The 16,983-nt window shown below is 57.7% G+C and overlaps 1 protein-coding gene across 1 annotated transcript; it reads right to left on the reverse strand.

Annotated features, from left to right (window-relative positions):
- Nucleotides 1-3,339: 3,339 nt before the first annotated feature.
- Nucleotides 3,340-3,981, reverse strand: LOC128835678 (transmembrane protein 217-like). The gene has a single exon (XM_054025266.1). It carries the CDS (start codon nt 3,979-3,981, stop codon nt 3,340-3,342), a length of 642 nt encoding a protein of 213 aa, XP_053881241.1.
- Between the last annotated feature and the right edge of the window lie 13,002 nt (nt 3,982-16,983).

Below are 16,983 nucleotides of genomic sequence, written 5' to 3' on the forward strand. Positions count from 1 at the left end.
AAGGTACCCTGGACTCCATCACTGTCAAGCCTGTATATGTAATCAGTGTGTAGTCTGCTGCTTTTGTTAATAATTAATATTGTACAGGGGAATTCAGAAATCCTATTTTTTATACATGCGGTTTTAAATAAAAATGAATCACTTGACTTAACCTGAGACCTCTTCTCTTTCGGGTGGAGTAAAACTGCCAGTTTCGCAGGGCAGAGAAGCGGTGCTGTTGAAACTCGGGACCCTTCACAACGTGACCCAAACGCCCAGAGCACCACTAAAGCGCGCCATTCTCAGAGCAGGAGGTGAGTAAGCTACAGCCTGCACTACAGCTAGAGATAGCAGCCCAAACCACAAAGCTTGCATTCACATGTCCTCAAAGCCGTGTCACTCACATACAGCGTTTGGGTTCAGCCAGTTAAAGGCGTCAGCTGTTAGTGTTGGAGCTGAACTTGTGCATTGTCCATGTCCAGTGTCCTGGTTCTGGCCATCTCTGGCAGCCCTCTTCGCTGAACTGTGAGATCAAAGGTGTATGGCCGAGGCACGAAGTATCTCCATACTGTTTCCATTCATGCCTAGTGGTGTGTGAATAAAGCAGGTAAACATCAGCGCTATATTGATGATGCAGTATGTTACCCATGCACGTAGTACATTGAATGTTGACCATCAATGTCAGGGCACAGTGTGTTTCAGTAACACAGATCCTGTGTGGCGGGCTCTGGAGGCAGTAATGCTTCACATCCGTGAAGGGATTGTTAAAAGTTGCCTATTAGGGATGTCTGATTCGTTAAGTACTATCACCATCGGCAGCCAGGCTGTGACTGGCCCAGAGCCACGGGGGCTGTTGGCGTCCAGGTTAGGAGAACTCGGTCGTTTTCACACTCTTCAGCACAAACATGCTGGGCTTCTCCTCATTAAACTAAAGCGCCCACATGTTGCACGCGACTGCTGTTAGATTCAGTGCTGCACAAGTTACTGTTCATACTGAGAGGCAAACTTTAAAACTCTGCTTTACCCTGGTGGAGCCAGGATCTATTCTTTAACTGTTACGTTTCAGGGTGTCTGCCTGCGAGTTGAATGGAACAGCGTGCTCCACCTGGCTGTAATATTCATGGCGTTGTCTAAAACTTAGGCTGTTGGTTCAAGTGTGGGGCTGTGTAATGTTAAGAGATGGAGCAGTGACTGCAAGCATTGTTTGCACAGTGCATTTCTTTTTAAAACCCTGTTGGTTGTAGCCTCCCAGGGAAATATTTTACCCTCTCGGTGCAATACCTATTTGCTGCCGCTAATCTCCAGCAAGGTGCCTGCCACCAAGTGAGCGCTAGAGTTGCCTAGAGACTTCTAGGTATGGGTCTGGAGTACTAGCATGAGCAGCAGGATATAGGAGTTCTATTCCTGCACTGCAACTTCCTTGCTGTGTGCCCTGGGCCAAGTCATTTGCTGCTCTATGCCTCAGTTTCCCCATCCATAAAGAGCCCCTCTATACAGCCCTTGCAGGTCCCTTTGAGGAAAGGCGTTAGTGAGTTAATTTTCCTTTGTAGGTGGGCTGAACAAGAAAGCTCAGCTCCACGTCTTCAAAGGCTGGGGGCTACTCCGCTCTGTGGTTTTCGTTCAACCGCAGGCTCTTGTGCTAGACCAAAACAAACTTTATAGCTCCTTATTTCGAGAAAGTCCATCTCACACGTTTATAGCAGCAAATGAGTCTCGCAGCGAGTGAAATTTAGCCGGGCACAGTTACGGTATCACAGCAAACTGCTCCCCACTGAGTGCAGGCTCTCCCTCCTTCCCGTAAACACTGCTCAACTGCTACTCCACGTCTTAGAAACCTCACCCCAGAAAGGCCAAGTAAGATCAGAGTGTCAAGCCCCACAGGGACCGATGCAGTGATAGTCACTATGCTTCCTGCTGCAGCTTATGTCTATTTCCCGGCCAGGCCAGCTCAGTAGGAGGGAAATGCTGTCAGGGAGACATGACATCCAAATGGCACAAAGTACCAAGGAGAGCACACAGCCTAATACGGCCATTTGTCAGGTAGGCATAACTCTCACTGAGGTTGGGAGTTAAATCCATCTAAGATCCTGGTTCAGAAAAACATTTAAACATGTGCTGAAGCCCTGGGAAGTCAATGGCACCTAAAGGGGTATGTTTACACGGCAGCTGGGAGCACCCTAGAAAATAGCAGTGTGGATGTCTTGGTACCGGTGGAGGCTAGCGTTAGCCACACGATCTTAGACCCCGGGGGTAGAATGGGCTTGCGCTTAGGTGGCTAGCTGGAGCCTCTGCCAGCACCAGGTAAAAATTCCAAAGTCCTGCCCCAGCATGCACTGGACTGGATTTTCTGGAAGCCGGTCTCTTCTTCAGTTGTCCCAAAATCTTGGCATCTAGGTGGGGAACGTCCCCAACACAGTGTCAAGAGCCCTGATGGGCAACAGAGATGCAACAAAACCTATTGGCACTATTCTCCACTTCGGCAGCACCGGAGGTTCCTGTGCTTTATTAGATAGGTTACTCCGCAAAGCAAGGTGCACCCACAGTCTGGGCTTGCACCTGTGTTTGCTAACCTCACTCTGCCTGGCTATTGCCCATGATGTGCAATTGCGCTGCTAAGCTCCAGTTCCTACACTGTCCCACAGGAGGTGCTGCTCAAAAGCGAGTGCTTCCTGGGAAGTGATGTAAATAGCTTTGTGGCAGCCTACGTCCTATATAGAGGAGCTGCTGTAGTTACGTCAGTAGCGTGGTGCTGTATTTGTTTACTCTTCCATGCCAACCATGCAATGATTTAGTTAGGCTGGATGCCAAAGATATGCAGCATGGTCTACTTGAATGCATCCTCTCAGCAGCATCTGCTACAGGGCTCTTACGATACCCTGATCATAACTTACAGCTGTCCCAAGCACCTAAATCCCTTTTGAAAATGAGAGCTAGGCTCCTAAATCAGTTAGGTGTTTCAAGGCTGATTACCGCAATGCCTAAATATCTTTCAAAATCTGGCCTTATGTCAGGCTTTTCATCCCTCGAGCTTCCAGTGCCTTACATATATACTATACAGCAATATCTTTCTCTCCATTTTACGGATGGGAAAACTGAGGTAGGGGGAGATGACATGACTCCTCAAGGTCATTTGGTGACTCGGTAGCAGAACGGTGAATAGACCCAGTTCTGCTGACTCCCATGCCCTGTGGCTTCCTGATGCAAAATAAAAGCCAGGGAAAAACCTAAAACACAAATATAAATGATTGGCTTTTGGGGTATTTATTCAGGACTTGAACTCAGAGCCTGGAAAATGCAGCAACAGCAAGAGAAACATTGAATTACACAACAGAGGAAGGAGATTACACAGGTAATGGTCTCTCATCTCCATCGGTAGAAAACACGTGAAAATGGGGCCCAACGTACTGCTCCAATACCTCCCCTCACGCCTTTCCTAGCAGTGGAGCCCAACCTAAACCTGGGCGGTTCTGACACGATCCTAGAGCTCCGCCTCATCCTGAGCGACAGCCATTCTTGCCCTTTGCTTTCAATTACCATCAGGGCATACGTGACAACAAAGGAGAGCCAGAAACAATCCATGGGGCTCCTGGTGGCCAGCCCAAACCACTCCAGGGGGCTGAGGGAAAACCAGGCTTCTTTGGAGACCGGGTAAGCCAGGGCCACGATGAGGCAGTTAGCCGGGTCATAGAAGGTGATCCATGCGACATAGGCGAACATGCCCATGTAGAGCCGCTTCTGGACTGAGTAGATGAGGAAGACGCACACCGGGTAGGTCATGACAGCCAGCGTGATGGCTGTATAGTAGCAATACGTTAGCATCTTCCCCACTTTGGTTAAGTTGAAGGGCTTGATTTGTGCCATGTCCGTCATTGTTCGTTCCAAGTGGCCAACCTCAAAGATCAGGTAGATGTTGGTCACTAGGATCATGTAGACAGCAGCTACAGTGGCCCCGGCCTTGGGGGTCATGCCACAGAACCCCACTGGGCACAAGATGATCATCATGTTTTCTCCACAGGCAACGTTGCTGGCCAAGGAAACCGAAGGAGCGTCGCAGAGTAGAAAGGCAGAAAGGCAAGCTAGGAGAGACATTGGTGGGGCTTGTGTTAGGGATTAAGTGCAGTGCATCTGGTCACCCTGGCTGAGCTCAGAGTCGGAATCATTGTCAAGTGTGTTATCAGCATCACAGCAAAGGAGGGATTTGCAGGACAAGGAGCGGGTTTGTGGGGGTTTCCAGGGAGCTGTTGTGTTAATGTCAAAGGATGAATGGCCCCAGACAGTCACAGGTGTGAACATGAGCCTGTCACCACCCCAGGTCTGAGGTCCAGAGACCTCGGCCTGCTTAGTCCCATGGCAAATGCGCTCGAAAGTTCACACCAAAGGCTGGGAATTATTGATCAGGGGACACAAGAGAAACAGGTTCAAACCCAAACCCGAAAGCCTTCTGCGATTGACGTGGAGTGGTTCTGCAGGAGAAACGATCCAATGTATCACAGGGCATTGGCTAGAGTCGCTTATTCTGTCCCTCTTAGCAGACAGGAAAGGGTTCGTTCTGTAGCCGGATTGCTGTGAATGGGGGTCACTTTCCTGGCTTTTGACCCAAGAGACCGATGCAGAAGGAGGAGAAGAGACAGGGTAGTAAAGGTGGGGCAGTACGGCTTTCCACCACCTTCTCAGGATACAAGTCACTGGCTGATACCTGGGCTGGCTGGTCGGCCTCCCCCCAGCTCACTTCCCCAGGCTGGGGTGTCATCTGGCTGGTCTGGTCCCTCTCCTTCGCTGGCAGGGCAGAGCCGGGGGGGACTGTCTTCTCCTGTCATGCTGGTGTTGGGCCGTGCTGATGGTCTCACATCAGGCGAAAAGCCGAGAGAGAGAGAGAGAGGGCAGGAGGAAGACGGTGGGGGGTAGAAAGGAACACACGGGGAAGGGGAAAGCCGAGCAGGTTCTCACTGAATTAGGTATGGTCTTCGCTGTCCAGCGGCGACGGGCCGGTGTCCTCACTGGCGGGCTGCTGCGGATGTCCGGATGATCGAGGCTCGCCAACCAAGGGCAGAGCGTCTGCAGTGTCTCTGTTAGCACAAGAGAGCTCCTGCCATGCCAGCTGGGGCCATGCTACAAAGCACAAGGGCCCATGCAGCAGAGCTTTTAATGCCCCTGCAGTGCAGACATGGTTTGGCCTCATTTGCAGGATCCCTTGCCTGGAAAACGTTAGCTGGGAGTCAGTTTCTCCATCACGTCTCTGGGAGGGGAATCCAACCTGCGCTTGTGTAGCACGTTTCACACGGCCCCAGCCGTCGCCTCCTGCTGGGCTTGGGGTGGGTTTGATTTCTGGGCCCATTTCCAGCCCAGGCCCCTCACAATGACCCAATCTCCTGGGACCCCCTCAGAGCTCTCCCCCTTTGCCTCCCTGACAGGGCTGGAGTCGTTTAGCCAGCAGCTCCCTGCCGTCCCTGCGGCATCCAGGCCAGGACGCAGGGAGACACCAGAGAGAACCACTGGGTCTGGCTGTGTCCAGCAGCCTCAGTGGAGGGTCTCCTGTGTATCCATGACAGTCCAGCTCGGTCTCTCCCCTGCCCCGAGGGACACAGCAGTGCTGGGTGGTTGGCACTGATAGGTGAGTGTCGGCTTAGACTTGAGCTGGGCCTGAACCAAGAGGTGATCCCAGGCACGTAGAGAGTGGGAAGCTTTTTCCTCCCTGCTGACCAGCACAGTGGGGAACGCACTAGACCGGGCTGGAGGCCAGCGACCCCCTGAGCCACCCATCGCCCACCTCCCCCACTGAACCGCAGCCAGTCCCCAGGGCACGGGACACCTAGGCGCAGAGCCAGCGCTTTGATGCCCCTGGGTGGAGGTTGATCCCCTTGGTCACATGAGCCCAGTGAGGAGCTGGGAGGCCCCGACAAAGCCCCATTGTGGGGCAGGAAGTGGGAACAGCCTGTCGGGCGGGGGGAGGAGGGGGTCTGGCTGCACAGAGAGAGCTGTTCCTGGGAGTCAGCTGGAATGAGATCAGCAGGTCGCGGGTGTCCTGCAAAGCTCGTGCTACGGGGCGAGCCAAGGGGAGACTCGGTGGCTGAAAGCTGAAGCTGGAGACATTCAGGCTAAACATACGAGGCCCTTTTTCACCGGTAAAAGGCCCTTAGCCAGTGGAACAACGCACCAGGGCGGGGTGCGTTCACCATCACTTGGAATCTTGCACGGGGATCAGCTGGGACAGGCTCAGAAGCAGGCCCCAACTCTGCCAGGAGTCATGGACTGGATGCAGGAATCACTGGGGGGCAGTCTCCATCCGGGGCGATGCAGGAGGCCAGGCAGGCTGGTCACCGCGGTCCCTTCTGGCCTGAAGCTCTCGGAACCGGTTTCCTGCCCCGCGGGACCTGCCTCTCCCCAATTTCTGAGTTAACTCCTGAGCAAAAGGGAGGGGTAAGACTTGGAGTTGGACAACCGGCCCCCTTTAATGAGGATACGTCTGAATTACATCCCAGATGCCCCATCCACAAACATGGGCTAGTTTACCTCACTCCCCATGGGTAGGTCAGGTGAGGAAACCGAGGCACAAAGCGATTGAGGCCATTAGTATTTGTATTTCACCTAGGGGTACATCTACACTGAACCCCCCTCCCCCCATGACAGTAAGTCTCAGAGCCTGGGACAATGGGCTCAGGCTTGTGGGGTCATGCTCTGGGGTTAACAACAGCAGTGTGGACGTTCCCACTCGGGCTGGAGCCCTCCCCTCTCGCCGGGTCTCAGATCCTGGGCTCCCGCCCAAGCGGGAACGTCTGCCCTGCTATTAGGCCCAGCCTGAGCCAGTTGACCCGGGCTCTGAGATTTGTGGCGTGTGGTTTTCATTGCGCTGCTGACGTACCCCTGGAGACCCCAGCCGAGAGCGGGGCCCTGCCGGGCTGGACGCTGGTCACACAGGTCCTGCCTGGACGAGCTAACAGCCCGCCTCGATGAGACCACCCTCGGTTTGGGAGCCCAGCCTGAGGCACCTCAGGCGGGACGTTCCAGGGGTGCTGAGCCCCTGCAATGCCCATTGATTGCAGCTTGAGCAGAGGGCATTTGGCACTTCCTATCAGGCCTCAAGTGTCTCCAACTGGGGCTCCCCAGAACAAAGGCTCTGGCAGTCAGCCGAGAGTGGCTGGCCTGAGGTCACGCAATGAGGCTGAAGTGGAACCCAGGCGTCCTGGCTCAGTCCAATAGACCCAACTCCCGCTTCTGCGGCACGAGGGAAACCCTGGCACCACCTGTGTATCATAGACTCAGAGAATCATAGAAGATTAGGGTTGGAAGAGACCTCAGGAGATCATCTAGTCCCACCGCCTGCTCAAAGCAGGACCAGCACCAACTAAATCATCCCAGACAGGGCTTTGCCAAGCCAGGCCTTAAAAACCTCTAAGGATGGAGATTCCACCACCTCCCTAGGTAACCACGGCCGGCTCCAGACACCAGCTAAAGAAACAGGTGCTTGGGGCGGCCAATACTAAGGGGCGGCACTCCGTCCGCTATTGGGGCGGCATGTCCGGGTCTTCAGCGGCAATTCGGCGGCAGGTTCCTCAGTCCCTCTCGGACCGAAGGACCTGCCGCCAAATTGCCGCCGAAGAGTGGAGTGGCGCGATCGCGCTGCCATGGCTTTTTTTTTTTTTTTTTGCCACTTGGGGCGGCAGAAAACCTGGAGCCGGCTCTGTAGGTAACCCATTCCAGTGCTTCACCACCCTCCTAGTGAAATAGTGTTTCCTAATATCCAACCTAGACCTTCCCCACTGCAACTTGAGACCACTGTAGAGTGCACCAGGCTGCAGCCTCTCAGCGGCTCCTCCAGGGCCTCTCACTGCACTTTGCCCCTCACTAGCTCAGTCTTGCATGCCCATTCGGAGCCCCAGGAAATCGTGAGACCTCCTGGTCAACCTCCTGTGGGCGCTGGGCAGGACAACCAGCCGTCACAGCAGGAGGAGGACACTGGGCGGAGGCTGCTCTGCGACTGTTTCCGATCCCTCGTTGTGTCACACCTCCACGCAGTGTCCACCGACTCTCTGCAGGCAGTGGGTGCTGTCTGGGGTTCTCTGCTCGGGCACCCCACCCGCAGCCCTGAGCTTCAACCTTTTAGCCACGCTCCCGGAGCTGGGTTTTGCCTTTGTTGTTTCCCGAATTCAGCTGTGGCCTGAGTCTTTTGGTGCTTCCCCTTGGCAGAGGGCGGTCGACCTGCCTGTCCCAGCACTTGCAACAGGTGTACCCCGAGTCCTTATCCCTTGTGCTGCTGGGACGTCCCGGCCACAGGGAACGCACAAGGGCAGAAAGCAAGACCTTTGCCACAGAGGGCGTGTTTAAAGCAAGCTAAGCTAGGACACTCCAAAGATACCCCCCAATTCCCCAGCCCTGCGACCACAGATCCCAGCCTCCCCCTAGCCCAGCCCCAGCTCAAGGGGAGGGGAAGCGGGGCTGAGGTTAACCACTTGTTTCCTTGGCACCAGGCGATGCTCCAGCCCCAGATGAGCTGCAGCGTTTGGGCTCTTACGGCAGGGAGAGGGCCCCAGTTTGGCCAGCCGGGAGCGTCATAGTCCTGGCCGGCTCTTGTGGCACAGAGCTCCCACGTTTGCTGGCAACCCAGCGCCTCCCCCCCGCCCCCATTAAACATACAGCGCAAGCGGATTAAGGGGCCCCCATTGTTTGATGAAGCCTATTTTGCTCAGGTCCCCAGGAATCCCATTCGCTCTGTTCCACCTTCATGTTACTCTTTCTACCCCGCTCCAATGGCCCCAGCCTCCCTAGGTCCCCTGGCCTGGGCGTGGGTCAGCACACAGACTCACGGACTTTAAGGCCAGAAGGGACCATCATCATTCAGCTAGTCTGACCACCTCCGGCTGAGTTACCGACGTCCTCAAATCAGGGTTTAACGACTCCATGTTACAGAGAATCCACCACTGACACTAGTTTAAACCTGCAAGTGACCCATGCCCCATGCTGCAGAAGAAGGCAAAAACCCCCCAGGGTCTCTGCCAATCTGACCTGGGGGGAAATTCCTTCCTGACCTCCAAATATAGTGACCAGTTAGACCCTGAACATGTGGGCAAGACCCAGCAGCCGGACACCTGGGAAAGAATCTGCAGTGTTGTTCTAGCTGTGTTGGTCCCGGGTGATGAGACAGACAAGGTGCGGGAGGGAATATCTTTGATTGGACCAACTTCAGTTGGTGAGAGACACCAGGACCTGTAGAAGAGCTCTGTGTAGCTCGAATGCTCCTCTCTCTCACTCGCAGGAGTTGGGCCAACTAAAGATATTCCCTCCCCTCCTCTTTCTCTAAGAAAGAGGCTCACAGTGTCAGCTGGGACAAGCGCTCACTGATTTAAAGAGCAGCTGAGCCCCCAAGGAGTGTTTGCCGGTGGGGGACTCTGCCCTACTGGTCAAAACATGGGCTCTAGCTTCCCTGTTCTGTGTCCCCAGGCCGTCTTGTATGAAGACAGGAGCCAGCGCCCCCAGCTAATCATTCCTAGGCCTGAAGGCCTCTCTCCAGGAGGTCATAATTATCCAGCCAAGTGGCCTTGATCCAAATGGCTCATCCCAAAACTAAGGAGTGAAAAAGCCACTGGAGCCTCATCCCCATGCAAGCTGTTCTCAGTAGCCTGCAGCCAGGACCAGAGGCAGATTAAGATTTTGTGGGGCCCTGGGTCAGAGCACCTCTTCTGCCTCTAGTCCCATCCCCCCTGCACTCCTGGTGCTCCTGCCAGGGAAATGGGGTCAGGGCGTGGGGGCTTTCCCCACCCCCAGGCAGGAATGCTGGGTGGGCAGAGCAGGTCATGGGGGTGCCCATTTTTCCAGGGCCCCCCCAATTGCCAAGGCCCATGGGCATGGGACCCATTGGCCCAGTAGCTAATCCGCCACTGCCCAGGACTTCAGAGCTACAGAGAGGAGAGAGGAAGGATAAGCATAATGATACACTGGATTATTATAGATCTCATTCCTTATTGACAGTAGCAGTGTGGCTCAGGCACAGAACTGGGGACCAGGAGGCATGGATTCTGTCCCCAGCTCTGACACTGACTCCCTTGTGTGACTCCCTTGTGTGACTTCCTTTTGGTGTGCCTCAGTTTCCCCCCACCTCAGCCACACACCCTTAAGATCTCTGGCTGAATCATGATTAATGAAGTTTCACAACTCCCCCGCGAGGCAGATGGGTACCATTATCCCCACATTACAGAGAGGGAAACTGAGGCATGGAGCAGGGCGAGTGATTTGCCCATGGGCACACAGTGTGCCAGAGCTGGGAACAGACTCCAGGAGGCCTGACCCACGGTCCCCTGTTCCAACCTCTAGACAATGCTCAGTTCCTACAGCGTGTGTCTGATTAAACACTTCACGGGGGGGGGGGGGGGGGCAGCCACTCCTTAAACCCCCAGGGATGCCCCCTGACTTCTGGGGGAAGAGCCCTGAGTTCCGTCTGAGCACAGGCTTAATTTCCCTGCCAACTCCCCGGCTCTTCACCCCCAGAGAGCCGCTGACTGCCTGGCTCCTTTCCCCTCCCCCGCCCCCCCCCAGGGGGACCCCCTGCTGTCACTCGCCAGGGCTTGGCCGCAGATGGTCCCTGCGACAGCCACTTCCCGTTTATTAAGTTAACAAATAAACACCACGGCTGAGAGCAGACGGGCTCTATTGATTCAGCGCGTCCCACGGGACCCATAATTTCTCTGCATTTTAATCTAGATTAGCCGGGGAGGAGCCAGGGACTGGGCTAGCAATGGGCTCACACTGCTTCAAACCAGAGCATGCAGCCCGGGGGGCAGAGGGGAGGAGAAGCACTGTCCAGCAGGGGGTGCCGTGCAGCCACCCCCACCACTCACCATGACAGAAGTGCCGTCCTGGCAGCACTGGCTGGGCAATGCTGTCTTGGCTGGGGTGGGGTGTCTCTGGCCTTGTCCCAGATCACGCCACGCTGGCAGGACAGCACGGACCCCTGGAAGCCACGGCAGGCCAGATTCTCCCAAGAGCCCAGTCCCCAGCATCGGGCTCCTTGGGCAAGTTTGCACAGCGAGGGAGAGGACGAATTCAGCAGATTAGCCGTTCGCTACAAATCCCGACCCCAGCACATCTGCTCCCTCCACGACTTTCAAGCCCTATCGGGTTCCTTTCCTGGTACGAATGAATTTGGCTCCGGTTCGTCGCCGGAGAAGGAACGGGGCTGGATTATCAGCTAATCACAGAGAAGCCACATCCTCAGCTGGCCCAGCTCCATTGACAGCAATGGCACGATGCTGATTTACACCAGCAGGGACCCCTGCACTCCGCTCGTCTGACCTTCTGTTTAACCCAGGCTGGAGAATTTCAACCCGTTGTTCCTGCCTCAAGCCCCTGCCTTGTAGTTTTTGGAAGGAGCCATCCAGATGCAGCAGAATCCACCCCACTCAGAAAGTTGTTCTGATTGTTAATTTCCACCCCCACACAGTAAGAACGGGCGCTGTATCTGAGCTAGATTTCACCCAGAGCACTTATTCCTGCTTTGAAACAGAGCGAGGCAGCCCCACTTTTGAACCCAGCCTGGGAAATTTACCACAAAAGGCACCAAATCTCCTCTTTATTGGGCTGATTAGAACAAAACACACGTGTGATTTTACTCAGTGTCCGGAAATGCCACCTGTCCTGGGCAAAGACAATGCGACACGGGAGATTGACCCAGGGCTTACGTGGTGAGCCGGCCCCTTAGGGCACGGGCCTTCTTTCTGTCCTGTGCTGGCACAGCCCCGAGCATCACGCCGGGGGCTCCTAGGCACTAGGGTAATAGCAATAATAAATCACCACGGGGCAAGCTGCCCCTCCCAGCTCAGGGTCCAAGCCAAGGGCAGGCCCAGGCCGTGGCTCCTGGGACACAGGAAGGGATGCCGTGTCAGAGGAAGGGTGGGCTTGTGGTTAAGGCTCTGGCCGGGACTCAGATGTGGGGTCAGTTCCCACGTTGGCCACAGACTCCCCCTGTGACCTTTGGCCAGTCACCCCGGCTTGGTTTGCAAAGGCTCATGTGACAATGAGAGGCGAGGCCTCCTGGCAGTCACAGGGAGCGAGATAAATAGTGAGAATCTCCCCTTCCCCTCGCTGGGCCCCATCACCCATCTGTAGCAGGTGCCTTGTCTAGATGACAAGGGCTGGCTCTGGCTATGTATGTTCAGCCCCACAGTTGAAAAGTGGCCGCTCATTCGGCAGGCCTGACTGGAGACACCTGGGGGGCTGGTGTTCAGAGGGACGGGCACCCACGAGTCCCGCTGGCGTTGGCTGGAGCTGCGGGTGCTCAGCACTGCTGGAAAGCAGGCCCCCAAGGGTCTCCGCTGGCCCCCCTCTGATCGAAGACCAGAGCACTGAAGGACAGAGCGGAGCAGCGTGATCGCAGTGCCAGGGATTTAATGACCCGTCCGGCACACACGTTACAGCTCTTGAGAGGGCAGGGGGTGCACCTTGCCCACACAGCACCAGACACCCCTGTAGGAAATGCCCCCGGAGTGCAGGCCCTCACCGCTCCTTCCCAAACAGCCCGGCGAGTCCTTCTCTGGCTCCCATCTGCCTGGCCCGGGGCAGAGAGCAACCAGTCAAGGCTGGGCGTGGGAGGAGATGGCGCTGTGTTTCCACGGTAACCCTCTCAAAGCCCACAAACAGGCAGCACCTCCCGGCTGGCACCGTTGGCGAGGGGGATCCCCGGCAGCGTCTCACAGGCAGGGGTTGGAGATGGCCTCTGGGAGCCAGGCATGCCGGGCCCAGGGGAGCTATGCAGGGATGTGGCCAAGGTGTGTCAGTGGGTGGAACCGGCCTCTGCTCCCTCTGGGCTTTCCCTTCCCCTCAGCAGCTCGGCCACAGCCTCTTCCATCAGCACCATCTCCAGCTGGCAGGTGGCAGCCACCTCGACTCTCATGGCATGGCCGTCACAAAGGATGGGTCGTGGGCCAGAGCGCCCAGGCCCCTGGAGAGCAGAGCCTGAAGCAGAAGAAAGGGATCAGCACAACCTGGCTGCTCGGGCTGTGGAGAAACGACCTCTGGGCTCTGTGCAGCTGATGCCTGCGCTTCCGAGCTTAGCACAAACCCGTGGAGCTGGGAACGTTCACACTCCGGAGCGAACCGGGCCTAGAGCAAAGTGTGAGCAGACGCTCGGCAAATTCCCTGTATGCAGCTTCGCTGGTGCGCCTCAATCCCGACACACAGCCCCTGCTATCCCCGCAGCTCCACCGGTGCCCCGCAATCCCGACCCACAGCCCCTGCTATCCCAGCCCTGGGTTCCCCGCAGCTCCACCAGTGCCCCGCAATCCCGACACACAGCCCCTGCTATCCCAGTCCTGGGCTCCCCCCAGCTCCACTGGTGCCCCTCAATCCCGACCCGCAGGCCCTGCTATCCCAGCCCTGGGCTCCCCCCAGCTCCGCCAGTGCCCCTCAATCCTGACCCACAGCCCCTGCTATCACAGCCCTGGGCTCCCCCCAGCTCCACCGGTGCCCCTCAATCCCGACCCGCAGGCCCTGCTATCCCAGCCCTGGGCTCCCCCCAGCTCCGCCAGTGCCCCTCAATCCTGACCCACAGCCCCTGCTATCACAGCCCTGGGCTCCCCCCAGCTCCGCCGGTGCCCCTCAATCCCGACCCACAGCCCCTGCTATCACAGCCTTGGGCTCCTCACACACACAGCTCCGCTGGTGCTCCTCACTCCCAACCCACAGCCCCCTTCCTGCGTCTATCCCACAGCTGGCTTTCTGCCTGCCTTACCGCTGTGCCAGCACCATTACTGATCTCTGCTTTCACCCCATTCCGATCCGTAGGCTCAGGGCTGGCAACTCCCCCCGTCCCATCCTGCCTCTGCCCCCGCCCCCTGGCCTCACCCCATCCCACTCCAGGAGCTGTGGCCTCTCTCCTCCTTTCACCGCTCCCCCAGGAACAGTCTCTCCAGTCCCACCCCAGCCAGTCCCCCTGCTGGGTGCTGCCCCACTGCTACCTCCTGGATGAGTAAGGTGGTGGCTGGGGTGGAGGCAGCAGCATCTCCCTCCCCGTTCATGTCACTGCCACCATCCAGCTGGCACTCGGAGCTCAGGTCCGCTCCCCGCTCCTGGGCAGCGGCCTCCTCTCTGCGCAGCTGGGCGGAGAAGGAGCCAAGAGTCACATCCTCGGGGGTGAGCAATACTGAACGTGCTGCAACAGCCTCGACAGGTGGGCGAGGTGGGGGCTGGTCCGTGGAATCGCCCAGGGGCCATCCCCCAGGCTTGCAGAGCAGCTCAGATCCCTCTCGCCCGCCGTGGCGTCCGCTAGCCGCCCGGTGGCACCCCTTTGGAGGAAGAGCGCAGCCTCTTCCGGGGCGATGACTCAGCACTTGGACAGCACTACCTGCGCCTGCCCTGCTCCCCGCTGGGCTCCGGGAACAGCCGGGCGCCCCGGTTAGTTTAAGGAGAGGTGGCGATCGTTGGCGATGGTACAGAACCCGAGGGCCAGTCCTGCCTGGCTGGGCACTAGAGCAGGGACCAAGCTCTGAGCTCCAGGATACTGCCCAGTCACTTGAACTTGGCTCCTGTAGAGTCAATGGCCAACTCCCCCAGGCTAGCAACAGCCCCCGTCCATAGCCCCAGGGGCCTTCTTTGCTCTGGAGCACAGGGCGGAAGAGGACAGGGGAATGGGCAGAGAAGGGGCATGGCTACAGAGCCTCATCTCCTTACATAGCGGAGCTGTGATTACCTGGATATAACAAGGCACGCCCCCCGCCCCCCAGTGCTCCATTCCCTGGTACGCCCATCGCCACTCCTAGCCACCAGTGGCCCCGGCAGAGGCTCCAGCCCCGTGGGCCGTTCCAGTTGCCATTGGGAAGAGGGCAGGGGTGCCGGAGATGGGGTCTTGACCCTGAGCCATTCGGGGGGCTTGTGGCTGGACACTGGGACACCCCCAGCTTCCCCCAGCCCCATGGCCGCGTCTCTGCTGCAGATAGGCCATGAGCGTAGGCTCCGTCCTGCTTCCCAGAGGCCAACCAGGCTGGGGCGGACGCAGCGCACGAGGCAGATGCCAAGCTGGGATCTCCTGCTAGCTGGCCCCGGGGGACCCGGTGCCTCCAGTGCACAGTTGTCTTGGCCAGCCCAAAGTGGGAGGGGGACTAACCTCCCCCCCTCCCCCAGATGAGCCACATGATATCCCAGCGCCATTTACCTGCAGCTCCAATCCCGGGCATCCGCCGACACTGGCTGCCCGCCTCCTGTCCAGCCACCGCTGCCGCTTCTCCAGGCGGAAGGAGCGGTTGTGGCCTGAGGGGAAGGGAACGGGTGCGTCACTTGGGGAGCCCACGGGAAGGACACTGCTGTGGCCCTGAGGCATAGGGGGTACCAGCTGGGAAGGGGCTGACTAGTGCGGGGGCGGGGGAAGCAGAGCTCTGGTGCACTTGGAGATCCTGTGCACATGCCCCAGCCAGCCCTGGGCCAGCCCCCTCCCCGGCGACCCCCCGAGAGAGGCAGAGGGAACTGGATGCGCCCCTCGCTCACAGGGAAAGAGTGGAGCACGGGCCTTCCCTTGGCCTTATACCCAGGCCGCACCTGCCCCCGGCGAGGCCTGCACATGGGGATGGGAAAACAGAGACCTGGATGACCCCTCCTGGGAACCACGACCTCCTGTCTCTGCTGGCTGAGGGGGAACTCGGCCTGCAGCACCCAAGGAAATTCAGCCTCCTGCTTCCCCTCCCCTTGAGGGTCATGGCGCCCTGGGAAAAGGACCCTGCCCCAGAACTGGCACCCCCAGGGAAGGAGGTTATCTGCATTCACTGCTGCAGGGAATTCCAGTGTTGGCTTCTCTTTCTATTGCTTAGTTCATCCTTAGGGCCATGAAGAGACAGCTCCTGCTCCCCGATAAAAGGGGGCTCACCGGCTGCCTTGGTGAAAAATGGAGTCCCACCCCCACATAAAATGGGGCCCCTCCCTTCCACACCTTATGGGGTCCCCCCAATAAAAGGGAGCCTCCCTCCCCACACTCTGACAAAAGAGGGTCCATCCTCCAGGCCACTTGGTGAAACATGGGGTCCCACCCTATGCCCATCTGGCAAGCTGGGAGTTTCCCCAGGCCATGACACTGCTCCCCCAGGACACCCCTCTCAGTAAGGCCAGGAAGTGCCCGGTGCGACGATGCTGCAGGTACTGACCCAGGGCAGAGTGTGGCTGTGGCTGGCAGGATGCCGGCAGCATCCTCTCCCCCCGCAGCTCGCCCTCGTACTGCACCCTGTCAGGAACAGGAAAGAGCGTCAGGCTGGCGCAGGGACCATCACCCAGCCACCCCTCCAAGGGCTTCCATTCACAAGCGTCAGTCACCATTCGAGACCCTAACTGCCTCCTGCCCTCTGTCCACCACAGCTCCCTCCTCTACCCCCGATCCTGTTCTTCAGCATCTCTGGGATCCTCCCCTCCCACCCTCCTCTACCCCCGATCCTGTTCTTCAGCATCTCTGGGATCCTCCCCTCCCACCCCCCTCTACCCCCATCCTCTTCTTCAGCACCTCTGGGATCCTCCCCTCCCTCCCTCCTTTACCCTCCAGCCCCTTCTTCAGCACCTCTGGTCTCCTCCCCTCCCTCCTCTACCCTCCAGCCCCTTCTTCAGCACCTCTGGTCTCCTCCCCTCTCTCCTCTACCCTCCATCCCCTTCTTTAGCACCTCTGGTCTTGTCTCCTCCCTCCTCTACCCTCCCTTCCCTTCTTCAGTACGTCTGGCCTTCTCCCCTCCCTCTTCTACCCTCCATCCTCTTCTTTAGAACCTCTGACCTCCTCCCCTCCCCTCCCTCCTCTACCCTCCATCCCCTTCTTCAGCACCTCTGGCCTCCTCCCCTCCCTCCTCTACCCTCAATCCCCTTCTTCAGCACCTCTGGCCTCCTCCCCTCCCTCCTCTACCCTCCATCCCCTTCTTCAGCACCTCTGGCCTCCTCCCCTCCCTCCTCTACCCTTCATCCCCTTCTTCAGCACCTCTGGTCTCCTCCCCTTCCTCCTCTACCCTCCCTCCCCTTCTTCAGCACCTCTGGCCTCATCCGCTCCCTCCTTTACCC

This window comes from Malaclemys terrapin, chromosome 4, assembly GCF_027887155.1.
Source record: "Malaclemys terrapin pileata isolate rMalTer1 chromosome 4, rMalTer1.hap1, whole genome shotgun sequence".
Classification (NCBI taxonomy): domain Eukaryota; kingdom Metazoa; phylum Chordata; order Testudines; family Emydidae; genus Malaclemys; species Malaclemys terrapin.

Coding starts and splice junctions, on each gene's coding strand:
- LOC128835678 (XM_054025266.1), bottom strand. CDS start 3,981: ATGATGATCATCTTGTGCCCAGTGGGGTTCTGTGGCATGACCCCCAAG.